Below are 24,408 nucleotides of genomic sequence, written 5' to 3' on the forward strand. Positions count from 1 at the left end.
TTTTTCATAGCGCAGTAATTCTCACTAACTTTCTTGTATACTTTTTAAAAAATATCACCTCTCCTCTCCCCCAAATTTCTCAAATACCTCTAATTTAGTCAAAGTGCTTTTCTTAGTTCCCCTCCTGAAGTTTCCCCTTGAACTAGAATTATGTCCAGTTGGAGGGAATAATAACCCTCTCTGGGAGCTGGTAGACTCTGAAGCAGCTGGCAACATTCTTTTTTTTTTTTTTTTTTTTTTGCCACTTTAAAAATGGGGCAGGAAATCAGATTTGGAAAGAGTGTGTCAGAAACTACTATACAACTGAAAAAATACTCTACTGATTTTACCCCTGTTTCTGTCTTTGAGTACTTTAAAGGTAAGTGTTGGCTTGGGTGCGTGCCACCAACAACACTCGGCCACAGGCATTCACATTCATAGGCACTAATGTGATACAGTCCCTCCCTTTCTAGAGGGACGGTCAGGAGGCTGTCTTTTGGGGTGCTGTACAACTCTGCTCTTCTCATCATCAATAAAGTGGGGATCAGATGTTGTAAAAAGAACATAAATTTTCTAAAGCATCAGGATTGCTAGAGCACCATCCAAAACTAAAGAACTTGTAGCAGATGGTGCCACCTGTGACAGACTAACTGCAATGAAAATTAACTTCCTTCTCAGAGTTGGTGGGATGGGGGATGGGGGGCGGTGGCAGGCATGGGATGGGGGATGGGGGATGGGGAGGGAGCCCGGCCCTGGTACATTACACGGCCCTGGTATATTAGGGAGTGGGGAATTTATGTCAGTGGGCATAACTAACTTTCTTAATGTAGAACAACTGTGGACATGCTCCAGTTACCTCCATGCCTTAAAAAATGTAACAGCTTTACAAGTCCAAAACTAAATGCCACTGTCCCAGATTGTGCGGTGTATGTGACTGATTGCTGATCCCCTAGCACACAGCACAGTCCAGAGGCCTTGTTCTAAGATGTATTCTAATGAGGATACATTGCAAAGTACAAACTGTAATTTTAATTTGACTTTATTTTTCTCTTTTTTGTTGTTGTTGCTTCACCTTCTACTTTGTAAGTTTTACATTTATTAAGTAAGCTAATGTAAAAATTATTTAACAAAGGATCTGGTAAGTGAATACTAAAAGCTAAATTGTTATCTATTTCTCACAAGTGTCTTATTCTTCAAGTCAAATGCAAAGAATGATAGCAATGATTGTCAACTTTTCCACTTACGTTTAAATTATGTTTTAATAAATAAGTTTTTTCTATACATATTCCCTGTGGTTATTAAAGTAGATTTTATATACTTACTTTAATGCAATAAGAGATGCAATTATCCTCATAGTGTTTGCAACATCTATGCCTTGGTCCATGCTTACATCTGAAATTAAACCAAAAAAACTAATATAATTAAAATGTGTGTGTGTGCATGTGTGTGTGCATGTGTGTGTGTGTGTGTTGATCTGCTTAAAACTCTCTAACCAAAAACAGAAAACATTATCAACTCGTTTCTAAATGTGTGCATCTTTTGATTTTTTAGGACATACAGAAGCAAAGATAACAGATTTTTTTTCCCTTTGCTGCTCACCATTTGACACACTGTATAAGATACGTGACTGCAGTCAAAATACTTGAATGTGGAACAGAAAAGCCATATTGGTAAATATTTGTGACTAACTATGAAAAATATGTATATGTTATCTCTATACTCTGCCAAATCTTTTGGAAGCTTTAAATCGTTTATTGTAGCGTATAATGGTCATAAATCATCCATGACGTCAGTACTTGAGCAAAAATCATAATGAGAATGTGCTCAGGTTACAGGAATTTATACTTAATTATATTTGAGAGAAAACATCTGGGAAAGAAACATGATATAGTATTAGAATTTAAAATTCAGTTTTTAAAATAAATATAGAAATAGAACATGCAGGAATTCAAAAGTAGTTTGTGATTTAACTGTAAACAACTTAGTATTCCAGTGTTTAATAAACATTTCTGCTGGGAGGACTACTATTCAAGACACACTTATTTTAGTTATTTGGTATGTCTACTCCAGGACTATTTACTCACTCCAGGCGTAAAAAAGTAAGTAGAATATCTAATGTGGGTTTAACTCTCCCCCTTTCTCTTTGAAGAGTTCGTGTTCCAAAATAAGCAGTCTTTATAACTCTTTCAGAATACAACTAATTAATTATCTTCATGGTTGGAACACATTAACTCTTTCTTGTCTATGATAATAACTTGCAGAGTGATATCCTAGCTCTCTAATTCCATTTGCAAATTGATTATAAAGACCTTCTCCGAAATTCAATGCTGCACTGCAGCTGGAGTACACAGGCAGCCTTCCCTAGTCAAGGGTGACAGCAATAGTTCATTCCTTATGTCGTTAGCATGATATGACATATCTGGTCATGCGAAGTTGTTGAGTGATTAAAGCTAGGGGCCTGAAAAGGGGTGAATCAGAGAAGGACTGCCTTATGTAAACCATCACTCTTCATACTTCTGAGTGTCCTCTTCAAAGACATCTCTCAGCCATGGCTACCAGAACTACACAGAAACTGTTAAACTCTCTTTGCTAGTGAAGTTAAATTCTGTTATCAACTATACTGTCATTTAATCTTTCCTAGTCTTTCATTAAGATGGCTTCCCAAGTGCTGGACTGCCAGTCTCCTATGTCATCTGCTCTGCTTCTACATTATCTTGCACCTGCTTTCACACCAATGGACCCACTGAGGCTACTCTGACAAGTTTTGCCATGGCCCGATCAGCTCTGATACCCAAGGCTTCATTCACCCCCGTCACACATTCTCTGCATTCCCCTATGATTCTTGTTGACATGATTCCCATTAACAGGATCCCCTACATCACACATTCTCTGCATTCCCCTATGATTCTTGTTGACATGACTCCCATTAACGGGATCCCCTACCACAATTATTACTGCCGTCTACCACCCCTTTCTTTCCTTTTACCTTCTTCTGTGGTGTACAGAAGAAGAGACAAAGTCTTTAAATTCAGTAAAAGTTTTGAGTACCTACTCTGTGCTCGTGTATGTGAAGCAAACTCCTATGTTATTTCATTTAATGCAAGCAACACTCCTTAATAAAGTTAACTGATGAGGACTTTGGGATGCAGAGTGGTTAAATCACTTGTTCAAAGTTCCAAAGCCAGGAGGGGCAAAATGAGTTAAACACAGGTCTTCAGATTTCTTAAAGGGTGTCAGCTTCCTGTAGTTGATCCCCTAACTTTCTATACTGCCTCCTCATTCTACACTCTCTAAAATAGCACTACAAGATTATTTTTATTGGCTGGTATTCTAATTTTAAACCTTTAAATTTATTTTCTTAAATATCTTAAATATTTGAAATGCAAATGAAGACTTATTTGTATGAAATAGACTTCTTTGTATAAATAAAGATTTCTTATTTTATTTCCAAAGCCCTAAAAAGTTCCACTCTTGCAAAATATCCTTCACTTAAAGTTTGCTCCTTATTATATCTATATCTGCTTAAATCTCTCTTGGAATTTTTCTTTCTCCTTTCCACACGTGAAACATTCGATTAGCACATATTAATCTGTTTCCTGAAGTTCCCTATTCTAGCCTCCTGCAACTCTGCTTAGTTTGAAATAGGAAAGTATTTCAATTTCATGTAAAACTATTTTAAAGGCAGATAATGGTCTATAGTCCTGCTAGAAATAATAAACAACATTCACTTGCCATCATGTGCCTTTTTATAAAACTCTATGCACAGTTTCTGGTAAAAAAAAAAAAAAATTATTACCTGAAAAGAAAACAAAAATACCTTGGCATGGTACAAATGTTATATAAAATGGTGACAAAATGTGCTAAAATATCAAGATAAAGAACTCACACTGAATCCACAAGCTTCCTGACTAGAGCAATTATATTCGTTCCTCTTGGTTTTTCCTCATGTTTCTCAGTCTTTTGTTCCACTTTTGCATATGCCGCCTCTGGTGAATAAGAATGTGTGGGAATTTCTTCCTTCCCAACAATGAACCTAAAGAAAAGAGCACAATGAGAGGCATTTTTCCCCTTAAAAAAAAAAATCAGTGAGAAAATAAACTGATTTTGTTTATATACAAATACACTGTGGACAGTACCTTATCATTTGAAATAATATTTTCCACAATTTATATAAAACTAGTCATCCTTCAAAAAATAGGCTTTTGAAATCTGAATACTCAGAAAATGTTAATAGCTGTTTATTTAACAGTGCAGGCATCTTAAAATCAAATACAGCACAGCTCTTTGATGAAACACCCTTTTAACTGAAGTCACCGCTTTTTTAAGGTATTACACAACTTAAAAGTTTTTTCAAACAAAAAAGCAGATGAACTATTAACTTGGATCTACTAGTTAATGACAAAATTCCTATTCTTTTCCTCTAAAATGTACTAACAGTTACAATTGAATGCATTTCTCATTTTTTTACTCTAAATTTATATCTAACGTCACTTTGAGTCATAAAACAGCTGCAGTGCAGTAGGTGGTCATTATATGCACATGAGAAATAGAGGGAACTAAAGAATGAGAATTAGAAAGTGGTTAAGAGTCTGTGTGTCTTCCCCACATTATTAGAAAATCTTAAATTTGATGTTATTCTAATCTACTTACTTCTCTTTGGAAAAATCTAATATCCAGGAGAAGACACCATTCCTGTATCATCAAAACTGGACTATATTTTTCCAAAGACAATACAAAGAAAACATTACCAACCATTAGATATCACTCAATCAGTATCCTTTATCAGAGTTTTCATTTTTGCTGTTTTCACCATCACTATAAGAGTCACTGCTCTTATAAAGAATAACTAAGCTTTCCTTAGCCAATTCTGCCTGCTGAACCTTCAGAAAATATCACAAAACATAGATAAAACAGGAGACCAATAACTCTACGCTAAAATTCTAGAACATGGAAACTATGGCAAATTTAAATATTCATAAAAGAGAGAAAAATTGTTACTATCAACAAGTGCAACCCATCTCATTAGGACAAACTTGATAAAACATCTAGTTTACCAAGTTGTAAGGGGCGTGCAATGAGATTGTTTGTCACCAGATGGCAGCTGTGCCTCCTTGGTAACTGCTGGTCCAAAAGAATTTGGTTCCTAATCGTGGGTGTGAATGGAGAGTTTAGGGTCTGTACTACTGCTCTTTATAAACAAGGTAAAACTATGCTCGAACAGATACAATATCTCTCATACCTTTCCTAACACTGAAAGGAAAGTGTTGCTATTTTGGCCAGGACCTACCATTCGGATTAGAGCTCACTTCCTTGGAGAAGCTGCCCCTGCCCCAAGCTGGAGTGAGTGAGCCTTCCTTCCTTTGTGCTCTCACAGCCCAGTGATCCCCCAGCACTGGAAGCACCTTTTTAGTAGTTTCCCTGCCCCACTAAACTGTGGGATCTGTGAGACTATATATACCTTCTTTGGTATTATATCCCAGTGCCTGGCATAGTGTCGGGCACATAATAAATATTTAGTTAATACCTAGCAAAGGAATATTGTAATAGCGAGCATTTTCTGAGCATTTACTACATGACAGGCACAGCACTGAGCCTTGGACAAAGATTAAATCATTTAACCCTCATAGCAAAACACTATGAAGCAGGTACCATACTTTCTATGACAGTTAACATGAAAAGGCATCTTGTGCCTTGAAAAGGCACAATCAAAAATATCAGTAATTATTTGAACCCAGAAGTGTTTAACTCTAAGGTCTGGGTTCTTAGTCACCAAACTTTGTACATTATTAACCATGTTTTAAACTACGATGAATCAGCCTTAGTCTACCTTCAGACTCCTGCACTGGCTCTTCTCCCGTGGTTCTCTCCTTGACTCTTTCTATTCCCCTAACTTCCACTATTATCTTACAGAACTAGCAAGAGTGAATAACTATTTTTCCAGAATATTTTCTTGTAACACAGAGAAAATGTTAAGTGCAAATAGTCCAAGTCAGCTCTTCATTATAAGTGGATTTGAAGAAAACATATGCAAATATCCAACACATTCTGAGTTTTGGCAAGGATTCTGGGAGTCTAAGGAAAGATGCAGGAACAATGGCAGAGTCTTCTCTTTAGGACAACCAACCTTTGATTTTGTTACCAACTTTCAGTTTAAGTTGAAACTTAATTCACTTAATTAATTAAACTTAATTAATTTAAGTTTAATTAATTAAACTTGATTTAAGTGAAACTTAATTCACTTAATCTGTGAATTACACAGAATCCTATGTAGCCAATGCAACAACAACAAAAAGCTATTTTCTAATAAGTTTCATGATCTTTTAATGAAAAATATGACATGAAGAAATTACTGCTGTGTGTTATGAGTTAGTTATCGTTACCAAAGAATTTCCACAACCAAAAATACTCTATTCAATAATAGAGAAAGTTTAATTTCCTAATGTATGTGAAAATGTTTGGTGAACTATAAAATTCAACACTAATGCTAACCAACATCTCTACAGTATCGACCACATGCCAATTACTGTGATAAGAGATGGGCTACGAGGTGAAAAGAAGACTCCAGTGACTCTAGTGAAGCCTGTAATACAAAATGTGTTTGACAATGCATGAGTCCTGCCCTAACAAAGCCCGTAATCTGGTACCACACAATTAAGGGCTTCATTTTCCAGTAATTGTTCATGTGTAGCTTTGTCTTTCCAAGCTCCATAAACAGAGAGTTCTTGTAATCTTCTTTAATACCCCATACTGTAAGGCACATAATAGGCCCCCCAAATAGTGGCTGACTGACTGATTTTTAGGGGGAAAATTAACAAATTACTCTGTTAATGAAATGTCCACAAAGCCACTTTTGTGACTTTTAAAATTGCTTGCAACTTAAAAGTGGAGTCAATAAATATTTATTACAATTATGTACGATGATATTACTTTTTAAAAAAAACTTAACTTGTAAATTCTCTTAACATAAAGATAAATAAAATATGCAACTTACCTAAGTGCAGAGAATGTAAATCCTTTCAAACCATCTTTGCACCTAAAACAATACAAATTTACAATGATAAAATAACTTGTTTGAGATATAAAGTAGTAGTATTAAATAGCTATTAATTTTTTCCTGAAAATGATTTTCTTTTAAAGGTGAAACTCTTTTAGGACAATGATTTGAGCAGTACAAATGGTCAAACAAACAACAAACAATGAACAAGCCATCTTACACAAAATGATTAAAATGATAATGCCTTCCCATGTCGTATTAACATAATTTAAGGCTCAATTCTCAGATTTGCTGGTTGAAGAGAGATTTAAAGTAAATCTTCTAAGGGATCCATGTGGACTTAAAATGAAGGCTGAGAGCGGAGTATTCTTCATTCTAGCCAATCCCTGGGGGAGCAATTTGTTGTGAAGAGAAAGACCACATACACCTGCTGGGTATTATGTACAGGTCAATTCAAGGTCCTGACTTCTTCTCCCTGTTTATTAATTCAGTGAATGCAGAGCAATGTAGAGTTGGCAGGCACAAAAAGGCTTCAAGTTCAGTTAACAATTTTAACTTCTGAGTAAGCCCAATCAGAAGAGATAATGTAGCAAGAGGAATAGGGGGTGGAGGAGGAGAGGAAAGAGAGAAGATTCCAAATATCACTGAGTGCTTACTATTGCTGGGCATTGTTTTGGGCCCTTTATATGTGTCGTCTCATTCAATTATACCACAACTCTTATGAATAGGTGTTTCTCTACTCCACAGCTGTGCAGAGGCCCCCCAGATGTGGTAACTTCCCCGAGGTCACAAAATAAATAGTAGTCAGAATTCAGGAAAAACAAAAAAAATGACTTCATCTGACTTAAAAGTTATGGTTTTCTCTTATACCTCCTCCTAAAACAGTGTATTCCTTTTAACTGGGGAAGACTCAAACTACATGGCAACTGGAGTACGGGGGAGGGGGGGATTCTCACATCTGCAAAAAGTATTTAAACAAGATTTTAAAATGGGGGTGTTACTATCCTGGTCTTAATGGTCTGCTCTATAGGTATGATCAAGTTACTAGAGAATCTTTGGGTATCTAGTATCAAAATTCCTTGGAGAAACTATAAAGATTGGTGATATAATGATGCTCTAACATATGTTAATATTAGACACTGGATATTGTCGGACAAAAAGTACAGCCTTAAATCTAACTGGACAATTCTTTCTGTATGCCTTTTTATGAAAGGTCACAAAGGAAATGAACAAAAATATAAGAAATCTATCTAAAATTTTTTAAATATACATTTTTATTGGAGGACATATAGAATCTCAGGAAAAAACTTAATCTATGTGCACTGAGACGTTTTAAAGCACTTAAGAATTCAATTAAGCAACATAATCTACTTTGTGGTCATGTTAACAGTGAGAATGTAACCAGAGAATTTAGCTAACATACTATATAATTATCTACTCTGTACAGAACGAGGATAAAGGCAAAATAATTCATATGTTAAGCTTAAAGCGTGCATGGGAAAATTATAGCATTAAAATTCTTAGTTATCTGTTTCCATCTGAAGAAAGTGTTTCTCAGTAATTTAAAAACCATAACTGAGTAATTTCTAGATAGGTGGGGTGGTGAGGGGTTAGGTTGGGAGTCTATTGACTAGAAAACAGAAAGCAGATTGATTAAAAGATTATGTACAACTGGGGACAAATTTTGGCTCTGGTATGTTATTGTTAAAAGATAGCCATTTGTCTTTGTGCAATGCTGAATAGATAAAGGGTTCTGACAACTTGGTCTGGTCAGGATTGCATATTTGTGACCTTAAACAATAAATCTAACTGCAGACCAAACATCAAAAAGTAGCTTTCAAATATAAAAGGGCATCTACAAATGAATTTGCAATTTCATTATGATGGAAGTTTGGTTCTTTCAGCAGAACCCTGTGGGAAGCACTTCATATTGATAAAGTCTTAGCATGGATTCAAAAGGGGCTATTCTTCTTTCCATTCATGTGTATAAGGTCTGTTAATGTAATTGAGGGTCAGATGTCTATGTCAAAAGGACAAAAAAGTAATTATTTCCAGAAAAAGAATCTTTAAAATAGTAATACTGCCCTGCATTTTGACACCGAAAGTATTGTCTGAGCCCTAATCTAACTATGAAACACTATTGTAATCTGTGTTAAATGTAAAAAGTATGATATAAACATAAAGATTTATACAAAACAGAGCCCATTAAAAGGTGCCTCACTATTTGATGGATTCCATTATTATAATGTAAATCAAATCACATTCTCCATTCATGTATTAAGGCTCGCTGATTTATTCAACAAATATTGACGGAGTGCCTACTATGTGCAAGCACTGGTTTAGGTTCTAAGGATGTAACAGTGGACAATATAGAATCTCTGCTTGCATACCACTGACATTCTAGAAGGGGGAGAGATAGGATAAAAAAAAAAGTAAGTATGTCATGTGGTGATAACTGCTATGGAAAAAAGCAAAGCAGGACAAGGGGAGAAACAGTGATCAGGTTGGGCCTTTTGTTTGTTTTTAACATAGTGTAGTCAGGAAGGGCCTCTCTGAGAAGGTGGAATTTGGTAATTTGATCAGAAACCTTACTGAATTGAGGGAAGAGCATTTCAGTCTGAAGGAAGAGCAAGCACAAAGCCCTTGATAAGGAGTCTGCATGGCATGTAAGGAAAACAGCAAGTGCATTACTGCAGCTGGAGGGAAGCAGCGGTAGGAAATGAGGTCACAGTAATAGCTGTGGAGGGAGCGAGTGGTCTACAATTCCTGTAGGCCCTGTAGGCATGATAAGGACTTGGGAAGGTTCTCAGCAGAGAAGTGACAAGATCTGTCTTAAATTTTAAGATAATCACTTTGCTGGTTCGAAAATAGACTACAGGAGGGCAAGGTTAGAAGCAAAGATGCTAATTAGGAGGAGAAATGACTGTGCCTGGACTAGATCACAGTGGCAGAGGTGGAGGGGAGTGGTAAGACTCTGAATGTATTTCAAAAGCAGAATTGGTGGTATTTCTTGATAGTTTGAATGTGGGGTACAAGAGAGAATTTACATATTATTAAAATATTTTTGGTTTGAGCAAATGGAGGGATACAATATCCATTTACTGAAGTGAGAAAGACTCCAAAAGAAACAGGTTTGAGGAGAAAAATCAAAGTTTTGTTTTAGATATGTTAAGCTTGAGATGCATGTGAGCTATAAATGGAAATGTTAAGGAAGCAAGCAGCTGGCTATATAGATGTGGGTTCAAGGGAGAGGTCTGATTCGTTTATAAGTAGTACTTAAATCCATGGGACTAGGATACAATCATCTAGGATTTAAGTGTCAATAAAGAAAATATTCAAGGACTGAGTATTTTTTATTCTATCATAACCTGTAATGCAGAAAATCTTTTCTATAAAAGAAAAAAATCATTTCTCCTAATAAATCCATTCTCTAATATCAAGTCTCATTTTAATTTTTGAGTATGCATAAAAATGATGCATTTAACTCATGTAGACATAAACTTTCCTATTAAAGTCAGTCTATGCAAATGAGATAAATAACTAGTATGACTCAATCCACAGTTACTGAATCTCTACATTTGCAATGTTCTGTGCTATGTATGATATAAAACAAAGCCAGGAGAGACAAAGAGGAAAAAGAATTTGCAGCATTATATCAAACAACTTAGCTGATAAACAACTAATCATAGAGAGTCAGGTTGGAATTACGTATTATATACAAGAAAGTATAAAGAAGTTTAATGTTATTATTATTAGAATAATACTCTTGGTCAATGCCAGTGGGAGAGAACCCACTAAGATAATTTTTTTCAATTAGAAATATAAATGACAGTAAAATGAACAATTTTGCCCCCAAAGATTCTTTATCTCATTCTTAATTTCCATGAGATACTTCTACCTTTATCACAACATTGTACCAGTAGATGTCACTAGTAAGCCATTTTTGAAAAAATTTCTGGCTCTTTGATGTGGTTTCTATATCAAACATTTTGTTGCACATTTTCGTTGAAAAACAAATTCACAGGCATTCAAAATATGAATTTTGAATAAATTTTAGTTCAATTGCATTAAATTCCCCCAAGTAAATATCATAAATATGAGATTTTTAATGACAGGTGGCATTCCTGTTCCTATTATTGCATATAGTTATAAAATCTCTAAGAACACCCTACCATTTGGCACCAACATAGAATTTGATGATGTAAATGTGTTGCTTTATTATATGCTTTCTAGTAACCTGAAAACTCTGAGAACTATTTTGACTCCTAAAAATTTTTTGTCTAGTCGGTTTTCATTTATTTGGTAAATATAATAGATATAAAAAATGTACTTTTATAAATCTCCTTTTGGATATTTCTAAGGCAGTGCATGATGCTATGGAGACTCTTGATATGAACAATGAAACAGATACTAGTCATAACTTCCCTATCAACCTAGAGCAAATCACTTAATTTAAGGGCTTAATCTCATTGCCTCCTAAAAAAGAGCCTGGAAGTAAATGACCTCCATAACTGGCTCATTAAATGATTTCTAATTCTGAAATTCCATCACTTACTATAATTGTATTTAGTGATACTATTATTATTTGAAATAATAATGGAAAATAAATGAATTATTCTAAATCACTCATAAATAATGATCTCACTGACGTCAAGAATTTAAAAAAAAAAAGTAACATACAAACAAAACCCTGAATTTGTTTTGAGATTACTGGCTGCTACTAATATTATTTCATTTGCTTATTGCTTTATAAAACTTAGACATGGAACGTATTCCTGGCAAAGGTTCAAAGACAACCTTTTTCTTTTTTCTTTGAAATTAAAGCCTTTCCACTTTTATTGGCACTGATAAATAATATCAATCAATTCACTGACAACACGAGTCTTTGAAATACCTTTTGCTGGGCAGGGGGATAGGACTTACTCATCTAATTAGGCACGTATCTCCATTTTAGAAATAAAATATTTTGCATATGTTTTTCTTTGTAATTAAATCTAAAAAAACTGTAGAATTGGAGAAAATAGCCTTTATAACCCTTTAGAAAAAAATAACCTTTTCTTTTTTAACTTTAAGATTACAAGACTAACTACTTAGATGATATATACACTACAGAAATGCTGTTAAGTATTGATACAACAAGCAATTCTATAGATATAATCTCAATAATGATAAAAGATTACATTATTGCTATACGAAGCATCAATGCTAAAATATTATTACTAATGATAAAATATAAAATGCTGTTTATTATATACTATAGAAAGTTAGAGAAAGAGGTCAAAAGGATATACGCCAAACGGTTGTTAGCAGGCTACCTATTGAAGTAGGATGGGTTAAAAGACATGAAGGAAGAATAGAACTTTTTACTCTCTATATTCATATATCATTTAAAATTTTTTACAAGTATACATGTAAATATTATTTGTATAGTTTGTTTAATTAAAAACATCAATATCTGAACATTTAGGAAAAGATTAAACAGTGTAAAAGTTATTCATCTCTATTTCACCAATACTATGGCAGAGAACATAAGACTCGGTCAACTTTACTAATAATACTACTGTAAAAGTTTTGCTAGAAGGCATAAAGTTACTAACTGAAACAAATAATATAGATAGAATTTTCAGAAACTATGATCCCAATGAACATGGATAACTATGTGACTACAATGACCAAAAAAGAAACACTCATTAAGTATCAATGTCAGAGTTCTTTTGTCCTTTTTTACTCATTGAATTGGTTAGAAGGAAACTCACATATTGGTTAAATATTACAGCATCTATCTTTATTCACTCTACAATCATTTATCAGGCACCTAACATACAGAAGACACTGTGCTTCAGATCATTTAAGTAATGCAAAGATAAATTATATACCATCTCTGATCATTAAAACAGATATCTGCATAGTTATGTATATGTTTGTCAAATAAATGAAAATAATCTTGGCTAAAAGTTTTGGCACACAATTTCCTGTATCAGTAGTGCTTTCTAAGAGCTTAATTACTTTATTTGTACTTTATGGGTTCAGCTTCAAATTTCTTTAGTCCTGCATTTTACATCATCTATCTCCTTAAAGTATTTGATTTGAGAAAAGTAGTATGGATTTTCTTCCACTTATGATGGAGATTATGTCCCAATAAATCCATCCCAAGTTAAAAATATCATTAAGTCGAAAATGCAGGGCTTCCCTGGTGGCTCAGTGGTTAAGAATCCGCCTGCCAATGCAGGGGACACGGGTTCGAGCCCTGGTCCAGGAAGAACCCACATACCCTGAGCAACTAAGCCCATGCGCCACAACTACTGAGCCTGAGCTCTAGAGCCTGCAAGCCACAACGACTAAGCCATGTGCTGCAGCTACTGAAGCCCGTATGCCTAGAGCCCATGCTCCAAAACAAAGAGAATCCACTGACAGTGAGAAGCCCACACACCACAATGAAGAGTAGCTCCCGCTCACCGCAACTAGAGAAAACCCGCGTGCAGCAACGAAGACCCAATGCAGCCATAAATAAATAAATAAATAGATAGACAGATAGATAGATAGATAAGTAAATAAATTTTAAAAAAAAAAGAAAAAGTATTTAATACACTTAACAAACCAAACATCATAGCTGAGCTTAGCCTAGCCTACCTTAAACGTACTCAGAACACTTATATCAGCCTACAGTTGGGGAAAATCATCTAACACAAAGCCCATTTTATAATAAAGTTTTGAATATCTCACATAATTTATTGAATATCATATGGAAAGTGAAATCCAAATGGTTGTATGGGTACAGAATGGTAGTAAGTAGTGGTCATTTACCCTCTTGATTTGTGTGGCTGACTGGGAGCTGCTGCCCAACATCACCAGGGAGGATCATAACGAACACTGCTAGCTTAGGAAAAGATCAAAATTCAAAGTATGGTTTCTACCAAATACGCAATGCTTTGACATCATCGTAACGTTGAAATATCCTAAGTTGAACCATTGTAACTCAGTGACCATCTGCATATGCAAAAGCACAATTGAAGATGCTAAAAAAAAATTGGCAAAGACAAATTGGATTTAAAACAGTCGTGCACACTGATGATTCTTAAAATATTCTATTCTATTGATTATATCATAATCACCTAAGTCATTCAGTATCAAAAATAAAAGTTACATTATTATAATATGTGAACAAAATTATTTAAAACAGAAAATGCTTAGGGACTTCCCTGGTGGTGCAGTGGTTAAGACTCTGCACTCCCAATGTAAGGGGTCCAGGTTCGATCCTTGGTCAGGAACTAGATCCCACATGCATGCTGCAACTAAGAGTTCGCATGTCACAACTAAGGAGCCTGCCTGACGCAACTAAGGAGCCCATGTGCCACAACTAAGGAGCCTGTGAGCCGCAACTAAGGAGCCCACATGCTGCAACTAAGACCCAGCACAACAAAATAAATAAATATTTTTTTAAAAAAAAGAAAATGCGTAAACTTCAAGCATATTGAAGGTATGAAAAGAATGACATAAGAACTTAATTATAAATAACAGTTACAGACAATAGCTGGATCTTCAAAATTTTGATTTGTCAAATTATGTAATTATCATTGATACTAAAAACAAATACATTTGGAGTGCATACAACTGAAAAGTTTAATTTAAAAGTTAAAAAAGAATGCCTATCTAAATGCCTTGAATTTGTGTTTCACAGTTGTCTTCATTATAAAGAAAACACATACCATTTTATATAGTTTTTTGTTTTGTGTGTGTGTGTGTGTGTGGTACGCGGGCCTCTCATTGTTGTAGCCTCTCCCGTCGCGGAGCACAGGCACCGGACGCACAGGCTCAGCGGCCATGGCTCACGGGCCCAGCCACTCCGCGACATGTGGGATCCTCCCAGACCGGGGCACAAATACGTGTCCCCTGCATCGGCAGGCGGACCCTCAACCACTGCGCCACCAGGGAAGCCCCTATATAGTTTTTTTAAGTTAAATTTTTCTTATTTTGTTTTTAAAATCCCACATGAAAGAATAAACCACTTTTTCTAATCAATTTACCTAACCTGTTTTCAGGTGTAGAAGCTTACCTTAGTACTCAGCTATAATTTAGTAACTGAAACTTGATCAACAACTATAGATTTTGATTGACACCTGTTTATCATAAGAATATTAGAAAAACTGACATGGAATTAATTTAATGATTTTATTTTAGTTTTGTTTTTTTAAAAAAATCTTCAGTGTCCTAATCACATATGTACACTCCAACAGGTTAAATCAATCATTTCAATTTACTACTCAGAAGCTGTGATGTGCAATTAAAATACACTACATTGCTTACAAACACACAACAGGTTTTTCCTCTTAAGTCTACTATTGTTTGAAGAATAAAACAGACTCAGAGAGTTCGGTTTCAACCCACATATGGCACTTAATATGAGAAAACAAAATAACTAATATTATGTTCCTACTTTAAGAAAGCTCATCTCATATACAAAAATCTGAAATTGGAACAGCAACAGATGAAGAAATTTGTGGAAGATTATTTTGTTTGCTTCATGAACACATCATATATCTTCCAAATAATTTTCAATTGGATTCCTTTAAATGGTGAATTTTCCCAGTATGTTAAAAATATTATTTTTGATTCTGGTAAATATTTTACAGTACATTTATTTCATACAGAATGGAACACTGGTGCTTAGCTTTGTTCTCAATAGCCTAAGGAAAGCTGCTGAAGCAAGGCAGCAGTTATGGGTAATCAAGTGTGATTGTAAGTCCCCAGATGATTATTGTGTACTTTTTTCCAGTATGTCCTAAATACAAATTGGAAACATTTGGATTCAAACTTACAGTAACAACTCCAATAGAATCAGATTTCTCCTTAAACTTGGAGAGGCTGGAACTGCTTTTGCTTTAAAATCCAAACTAAGGAAGGTCATGCTCCAAGCTGTCTTCAATTGCTAAGAAACCAAGAATCACCTTCAGACTGTTTCTAAAAGAAATGTTAATTAGGATGAATTTCCCTCTCAAAATGAACTGGTAATAGCAATGCTAGTCGAACTTTAAAATACTTGTAAAAAGAGCAGATTTTAGCTCCATTAGACCTAAACTGTTTGCAGTTCCGAAGGAAATGGCACATGTTTACACTTGACAAATTAACAATAGGCAAAAACCAAATTTAAGATCAAAATGGTGTTTTATATAAGTTCAAGAAAAAACTTAGCAAGTTTCTTAAAATCATGGCATTGCTATGGACAAAAATTATTTACATTAAACAAAATTATAACCACAATACTGAACCAATCTACTTTTTAAAGACCTCAAGATTGGCAAGTATTTTCATTTTTTCCCCTCCTATAATGGTTGGGAAAAGGATGAAAACAAATGTTTTCAATTATATAGAATCTTTGAATCAACATTAATTTATTTTCAAGTGCACATTGGTATCTGTCATTAAAATAATATGGCAATTGGTTTTCATATTGAACAAAATGAGCAGCTATTTAGGCTATACTTTTTCATAAAGTTATGCTTATTTAATATCAAAGTTCAAATCTAAAATAAATAAAATATGCATCTCCAGATAATGGAGCAAAAACAGTATTTTGGATGCTTTTGGAAAGCTATAATTTTTTGATTAACTGAGGATGAGTATCCTAACTTTAAAATAAAAATCTTCATTTAAAAACTACAGTTTACTTCATTCATCTCAAAGATTAGAACTAATTTGTGTTACGTATGACTGAAATTGGGCAAGTTAACATATTGGAATCTTCCTGGACTATCAATGGTACTAGAAAAATGAAACGTTGGAACTAAAGTAACCTGAGAGAACTATATTTTACAGATTAAGAAACCAAGGCCCAGAGAGATTAAGTGATTTGCCCCCAAACAGAGTTTGGTCCAAGACATCCTCACACAACAATAAAATCATTTTACACCCCAATCAACTAACTCTCTGTGCCTGCTGGGGTCTCACTGTGGAGAAGAAATACTACAGGGAAGAAGAGGGGTCTTGGGCTGTAGGAGAGAAATTACAAATGAAGGGAGAGAGCAAAATCCTTCCAACTGACATTATGCAAAGACTTTACAAGGGACGGAAGAGCATGGATAGTTTTAAAGGATCCAATTTCCTGTTCCTCTTTTCCGCATGTCCTCCCATCAAAACATGTGGCCTGACTTTGGTCAGGACTCCATGCTCGCTTCTCTCACGCATCTCCCTCTTCACAACAGTTATTTTTTACATCAGCCTTTCCAAAATTTCCTGGACAATCATAAGGCCAACCCTTGGTATTAATGTGCCACTTTTAGCAATTTAAATTCCAAAAGCACCTCAATCCCAGGCATGAGTACAAAAAAACAGGACTGAAACGAAGCTTTATTGTGTTTTCTATTATACACTACATAAGAAATTGGACTTCTGAAAGAAATTCATGAGATCACTTCTTCCTTATCTGTCTCTCAGTAGCAAACTGTATTAGTAGCTACTTTCAGACACATTTCACACTTTCTCACCTCCCTCATTTTGGTCACCCTCGTCCTTTCATATGCAATCCCCTCTTTAACCACCCTCCCTTTTCAAGAGAATTCCTACCAAGTCCATCAGGGATGGCAATTTATCCCACAATTAGATGGGTCTGTTTCTTTCTCAAATTTCCTTTGCTCTTTGTATATTTTTGGCAGTTTTTATTTGGCTCTGGCTAATGTGATAGGAATATCCATAGTTATCTAATCCACTCTTCCAAATATAGGGTTTCTTATGGCATTTTATGTGTCCGTGTCCCAGAAATCAAAGGCAGTTCAGAGTTTACTCCTTCTAACAATGAGGCTGGGAAATATTCTGCATCTTGTTATCAGAGCATTTACTGTGTAATTAAGGTATCTAGAAATATAAACTAACAGACCGTATTAGTCAGGAAAGGATAGGTCAGTGTTTCTCAAAGTGTGGACCACTTGGAACACTATCAGCATCAGATGATAATAACTTGTTAGAAATAAAAATATTGGTGGCCATCCCAGGTCTACTGAATTCAGAAACTCCAAGAGTGGGGCCCAACCTGTACAATCTGCGTTTTAACAAAATCTCCATGTGATTCCAATAAAATTTCAATGGTTTCAACAACAAAAGTTTATTTCTTGCTCATGCTAACTGTCAAACAAGGGTTGGCTATGGCTCAACTACATGTCTTCTTTATTTCGGACCTTAGCATGATGGAGAAGTGTCTATTCAGATCTGCTGATTGTCAAAGCAGGGAAAAAAAGAGAATACAGGACACTGTGTTCTGGCTCCAAAGCTTCTGCTCAAAAGTAAGCATAAGCCATTTCCACTCATTTCATTAGCCAAAGCAAATCGAAGGCCAGGCATGATGTTAATAGGGCAGGGAGTATAACGCTTCCCCAGGGAGAGGCAGCAAAGGCTTCTGAACAATAACATAGCCTACTATAACACGCCAAGCATATTTTTGTTGAAGATCAATTGTATTTGTTTATAATATTTAAGGAAATTCAAGGCATAATTCCCCTTTTCCTCCCAAATCCTACAATCATTTAGTCTTTTACACAATAACTTCAATATTTGACTTTAAGTATGATAATTATTAAAATCTGTTACTGATTTCAGAAATAAGCTTGTCTACAACATATTAATTAGTATTTTATATACATGCATAAATGTACGTGTGTGTGTGTGTGTGTGTGTGTGTGTGTGTGTGTACTCTGAGCTCCATTTTTTTTTTCTCATTACTAAAGCATTCAGGAATTTCACATTGTTCAGCTATGTATTCCAAGTGCCTATATCAGTGCATAGCATATAGGTCACTCAATAAATATGTTGAAAGAAAGAAATTTTTATCTGTGTAGTAACTGAAAACACTGTATTTTTGAGTAATTATATTTCTAATTGGGTACCATGTTTCTTGGATTCATTTTTCTAACAGCAATTCTAATAAGCTTTTAAAAAATATTTAGTTTCTAAAAAATGTGTTTATTTTAAACTCAGCTACCCATTACTTATTAACTCCCAGTGTTCATCCTTAATATAAATTTGTATTAGTTTTTCCACTGATAATTTGGTATAAATTTATACTTAGACATAAATGTGCATAAATAGGAGTCTAAAAAGGAGTCTCTAATCTTTCTGAAGGAGGAGCTATTTTTTAACACCCCAAATGAAATATAACAGTGACTGTAATATAAAACTATCCAGTCTAAAAGGCAGGAATGGGAATGCAGCTATAGGCATGTTTACACTGAACTAGGAGTTGTTAACTAAATAAAAGAGATGAGACCTGGGCTTCCCTGGTGGCGCAGTGGTTGAGAGTCTGCCTGCCGATGCAGGGGACGCGGGTTCATGCCCCGGTTCGGGAGGATCCCACATGCCACGGAGCGGCTGGGCCCGTGGGCCATGGCCGCTGAGCCTGTGTGTCCGGAGCCTGTGCTCCGCAACGGGAGAGGCCACAACAGTGAGAGGCCCGCGTACCGCAAATAAATAAATAAAAATTTTTTAAAAAGAGGTGAGACCATAAAGTTTGTAGGTTGGGGCATTATTCACATTCATTCACTCATTCACGCAGTTAAATATTTCACAAATATATACTATGAGTCGACTATGTACCAGGCAGTTTGCCAAGGACTGGGGATAGCCAGCATCCGTGCTCTCCAAGAGTTCACAATCCAGCGGAGTATACATGTAAGTGAAAAGTGCATCTACATTACAGGAAATACCTTAATATAAAGCACACAGTGCTAAAGGAGCACAAAGGAGAGGTGTCTAACCCTGGCTTGGTCATGGAAGGCTACCCAGGAAAAAAAAGAGAGATTTAAGGTGGTACATAAAGGAAGAAGTGGAGGAAGAACACAGAGAAGGACAATATATATAAGACTTAAAAAAGAGAGCACATTGGGTATTCTGGGAACTGAAGAAGTTTAATGTGAGTGGCACATGGAAAGGAGGAAACAGAGTAGAGAAAGACTGGCATAGGTCAAACCATGTCAAAAATGAGTTTGAACTTTAGCTATAAGGCAAAAGGCCCCATGCCCCAGAAGAATGACATGACCAGATCTGTGTTTAACAAAGATATTCCAAGTGTACCTTTCATGACCTAGTACTGAATTCTATCTCACTGTTTATTTTTAAACTATAATCTCACTTAGCAGTATTTGTTTAAACTTTTTAAACATCAACTTACAAACTGAATTCTGTTGAAAGCAACCAATATTAAAGCCATCTAAAAACTTACATTGCTCTTTATTTTGTTTTAATAGATTAAATTATACAACTTTAAGACATTTTAATATATTCTGATAGATTAAAAAATTGGTTTAAAAATAATTTTTCAAAACCATGACTAAATGAAGACATAAAGTATTAAACTTTAAGACACTATAAAATTCAGGTAATTAATACTAGCTGTTGTAATAAAAAAAAGCCCCCCAAAACCCCTCGATTTCTCACTTTGCAATCAGGAATTCATCTAGACTATCTCTGCCACAGAGAATAACCTCATTTTCAGCAACCATAATGTAGTTCTAGATATTGCTCTGTGTGTGTACAATTAATAAAGTCACATAATTTATTTACTGTGGGAACAGAGAAGGACAGTAGAAACCAAGACTGCCAATAAGGCGCTTTGGATGGAATAGTTATATACCTTTGTGTAATTAACACCATATCCAATTCTCTCGTTATTGGGCTTTCCTTCCCATCCCATTGCTGATGTTGAACCAATGTAAAGCTGCAGACAGTCTGAGTGTTTCTGCCATCATCTGTAGTCTCTTCAAACTTCTCTCCCAGGTTCCAAGAAAACTGTGTTGTTTTCAAAGTGCTCTCAGTTTTTATGGCGAGGTCCCTTCATAGAGGTCCCTTCTATGAGGATCTCATGGGAAGTCTTAAGTTTGATGACCCTTATCAGCCTTGTCACTCCACCTTTGAGGATATTTTTTTGGAAGAGCTGGGCAGGGGAGGGAAGGTTAGGGAACTGGTTACAGGAATAACCTGATATTTTTTGAGAAACTTTAGAAAGGTATTCTACTTTCCCTCAAGCTTTATTAGAAGTGAAATTCTACCAGGGTAGAAAATGAGAATAAAAAGGTTTTAATTCATCAAACTATTTGGAAAAATGAAGTCTTTTGAATATACACATAAACTGTGACAATGGATTTACATGCAAACAGTCATGCTTATCTTAAAGACAAAAACAAAATCTTATCTGACCAGCCTAAATGAGGAACAGGGAGGAATTAAAGGTCATCCAAAACTATAAGGCCCATATACTTTTAAGGACATCCATTGCAAAATAGAATCAGTAAACAAAAACAAAGCCATCTGGAAGGTATTTCTTAGATATCGATCATGTGGCATTGATAATTTCAAAATGCAAGAGAAAGAAAACACAGCTACTCCTACTTGAGCAATGTTTCATTTACTGTATCAGAGCCAACAATGTTAATGACTTAGAACAGTCTTAAGGTTATCATGAATTTCAACAGAGATGATCTATCATCCACAAATAGGTCAGTAGATATATATGGCCTGATATACTGAGAGGTTAATTCTTTTCCTTCTAGTTAGTGTTCTCCCATTTTAGACTCCATAACTGATCATGGTAAGACAGTCTGAGAATCTAATTTTTTAATTCTGGCTCTTTCACTAAATAGTTACAAGACCTTAAAAAGAAACTTATGTTTCTGATCCTTAGTTTCTTCAAATATAAAGTGAAAAGGTGGAACTGAATGATCCTTAGGATTCCTCACAACTTAAAAATTCTGATACAAAATAATCTATAAATTTTTATGATTTGCTCAAACTTGAGACAGTCACAATCTGTTTCTAGGTGTCAAATTTAAATAAATTGAATCAATACTAAATTTATATGAGATGGACTGAAACTTTGAATTCTAGGGATCACTGAAGATATAGCTTTGTATGTTCTGAGTAGAAAAAATATTATATAATTAACATTCTACCCAAAGTAAAATAACTTCTAATACAAGTGAACAAACTAAATATTCAAATGTTCAAAATTATATTTTTACCTCCAGGTGGTTTATCTACTTCTAAATTCGCCTGTAACGTCTATATGTGAAAATTATCTGAGTTCTGCTGAATTAAGTACAGCAAATAACTGAGTTCTGTTGAATTAAGAATAGAGTATATTGTTTATATACATCTATATTTGTTACAAGCTGACTTTCTGCAACATGCTCTTGCTTTACCAGTTTTGAAAGGTGGAACATACTCGTGTAATACTTCATAGGAAAATATCTTAGAATATTTAATGTATATATGATCTACTATTTAACAAGAAAATATCTTAGAACATTTAATGAGCCTACATTAGAAATGTTTAAAAATATATTAAAGATAGTAGCAAGATCACATACACACCCACATACACACATATTTAGGATTGTATATGTTATTTTTCAAAGATGAGCAAAACTGGTGTACGGTCACATATAAGTAGTTCTAATTACATATCAATTCTCTCCTTAAATACCATCCTAGCTAATGTCCATCTCTTGTAATTTTATATTTTCCTTTGCATATGTAAACTGAAATGCTGCTGAGTCAAAAGCAATAATATTATTTAAAAATGAAGAAAATAATCTTCTTTTCAGTGCCACATAATTAGGGGCCCTGTGGAGGCTGGCAGTAGAGAAAAGTGGGAGGAAAACTTTAAAATCCAAACTGTCTTGGTTTTTCTCACTGAGACTCTACTTGATGAAAAATGTATTCTGTCTTCCAACAAGTTTGTACGTGTGGGTTATATTTTAGGTTTTCAGTATCCTGCCAGACAAACTCTTAATATACAGAGTGATTTTTCTGGCAACAATGTATCAAAACTCAACATTCTTAGAGTTAGTCCAGTGCCCTTTCCTAGAACATATGGTCACCTAACAGACAAGTGGTTGATAGGCACCACTCACTATAAGCATCAGGTTGACAGCCTATAATGGTTGCTAGCACTTAAATACAGGAATTTACTTTTGACTTCAAGCCATGCCTTGTTCTGCATCTCATTTTTTCAGAAAAAAGGAAGGGGATTCAAGCTTCAGAGGCAAAATTCCAAAAGGCTAAAGAGGAGGGAGAGTCAAGTGAAAACACAAAAGACAATCATACAGCAGGACAGAAGAAAATAACAGTCTTGTATTTAGTTTGAAATAAAATTACCCAATGTAATAGTAACACTTCACATACTTTTTTTATAGCAGAAAAATTGTAGGGGCCTGAACATGGAGACAAGGCCTTCTCAAATATCCATTCATTTAAATAAAACAAAAAATGAAGGAGAGGTTAAAGATGATTTTCTCTAGAAATACAACAGATGCTTCTTAGAATTCCTTAAGGGAAAAAAAGATTTCTTTAGAAACCAGTGCACTTACAAATCATATTTTATGGAAGTCTTGTCTAGCCTTCTTTAATATGAGGACATAGAGTTGAAAATACGGTATTTCTTTCTCAAGAGTTCATTCACTCCTGCTACTAATTCTACGCTTGAGTCAGTACAGAATATCTGCCACAAGACAAGATACTTGGGCCTTTCTGAAAAAGTAAGTCAGGAAGTTAGAAGGTAGGAAGGTACTGGTGGAACCTGAGAAAGACATGTGCAGGGTAGAGCATTAGGGAGCTAATAAGCGGAGAAGTGTAGACAGGGAGGAAAGCTTTGAGGGAAGTGAGCAGAGATTGTTAAAAGTCACATTTGTGAAGAAATTTCAAATAAAGCTGGATTTAGCCCTGAAGGCTGCAGCATTGACTCACAAATTCACAATTACCATTTTCGCTTTGCCTACCAGGAAAGGGAGTAGCTGGCAGAATAGTGGGAGTTGAGCCCTGAGGGAATGTGGGAAAGAAACAGACATTGAGAAGGGTTTCATTTTTAGTGTTCAGCAGCTTTCAGACTTGAAAGTTCTGTTGACATTTCTAGCTTGGGAGGGAAAGGCTTCCTGAATTACTGCCACACCCATTCCACCCACTCTAAAGACTGGTCTAGAGACCTATATTCCCCAAAACAGTACAAAATACATTTCATAAATCTCATATCTGGTATCCTTGTTTAAAAATACTCAAGTTTCATTTACTTTGGCTAGTACACTTGAGACCGACTCTATCTACATCATTAGCACAGAACTCAAATGCCCAAAGTAAACAACATTTACCAAACAAAGTCTGGGGGGAAAACGCAGATAAATAATAAGGAGGGACCTGAATAAACTAAAAGCAAGTTAGCTAATATGCCTGATCCTCAGTTTCTCCCTCTGTAAGACAGGGGGGGAAATAATTAAAATGAGGTAACATACAATCATCTATCAAGAGCAATGCCTGGTACAAGACAGGTATTCAGTACATGCTAAGTTCCTTTCTCCCCTTCCCTTGGGTCTTGTTTTCTACAATTTATGGTTTTCTCCTTCCTCCCGCCTTGGTGGTGGAACTTTTTTCTGAATCTACAATCTCAGCCTTTAAAAATCTAT

At 35.2% G+C, this 24,408-nt stretch overlaps 1 protein-coding gene across 2 annotated transcripts in view; it reads right to left on the reverse strand.

Moving 5' to 3' along the window:
- TMEM135 (transmembrane protein 135) overlaps positions 1-24,408 on the reverse strand; it is a 245,819-nt gene that overhangs the window by 17,460 nt on the left and 203,951 nt on the right. For both annotated transcript variants that reach the window (XM_082627651.1, XM_082627650.1), the window contains exons 7-9: positions 6,971-7,012; positions 3,866-4,012; positions 1,302-1,371 (exon numbers count right to left, since the gene is read on the reverse strand). In XM_082627651.1, coding sequence (XP_082483777.1) covers positions 1,302-1,371; positions 3,866-4,012; positions 6,971-7,012 — 259 coding nt within the window. The remainder of the gene's footprint in view (positions 1-1,301; positions 1,372-3,865; positions 4,013-6,970; positions 7,013-24,408) is intronic.

This window comes from Mesoplodon mirus, assembly GCF_964341445.2.
Source record: "Mesoplodon mirus genome assembly, chromosome: 7".
Classification (NCBI taxonomy): domain Eukaryota; kingdom Metazoa; phylum Chordata; class Mammalia; order Artiodactyla; family Ziphiidae; genus Mesoplodon; species Mesoplodon mirus.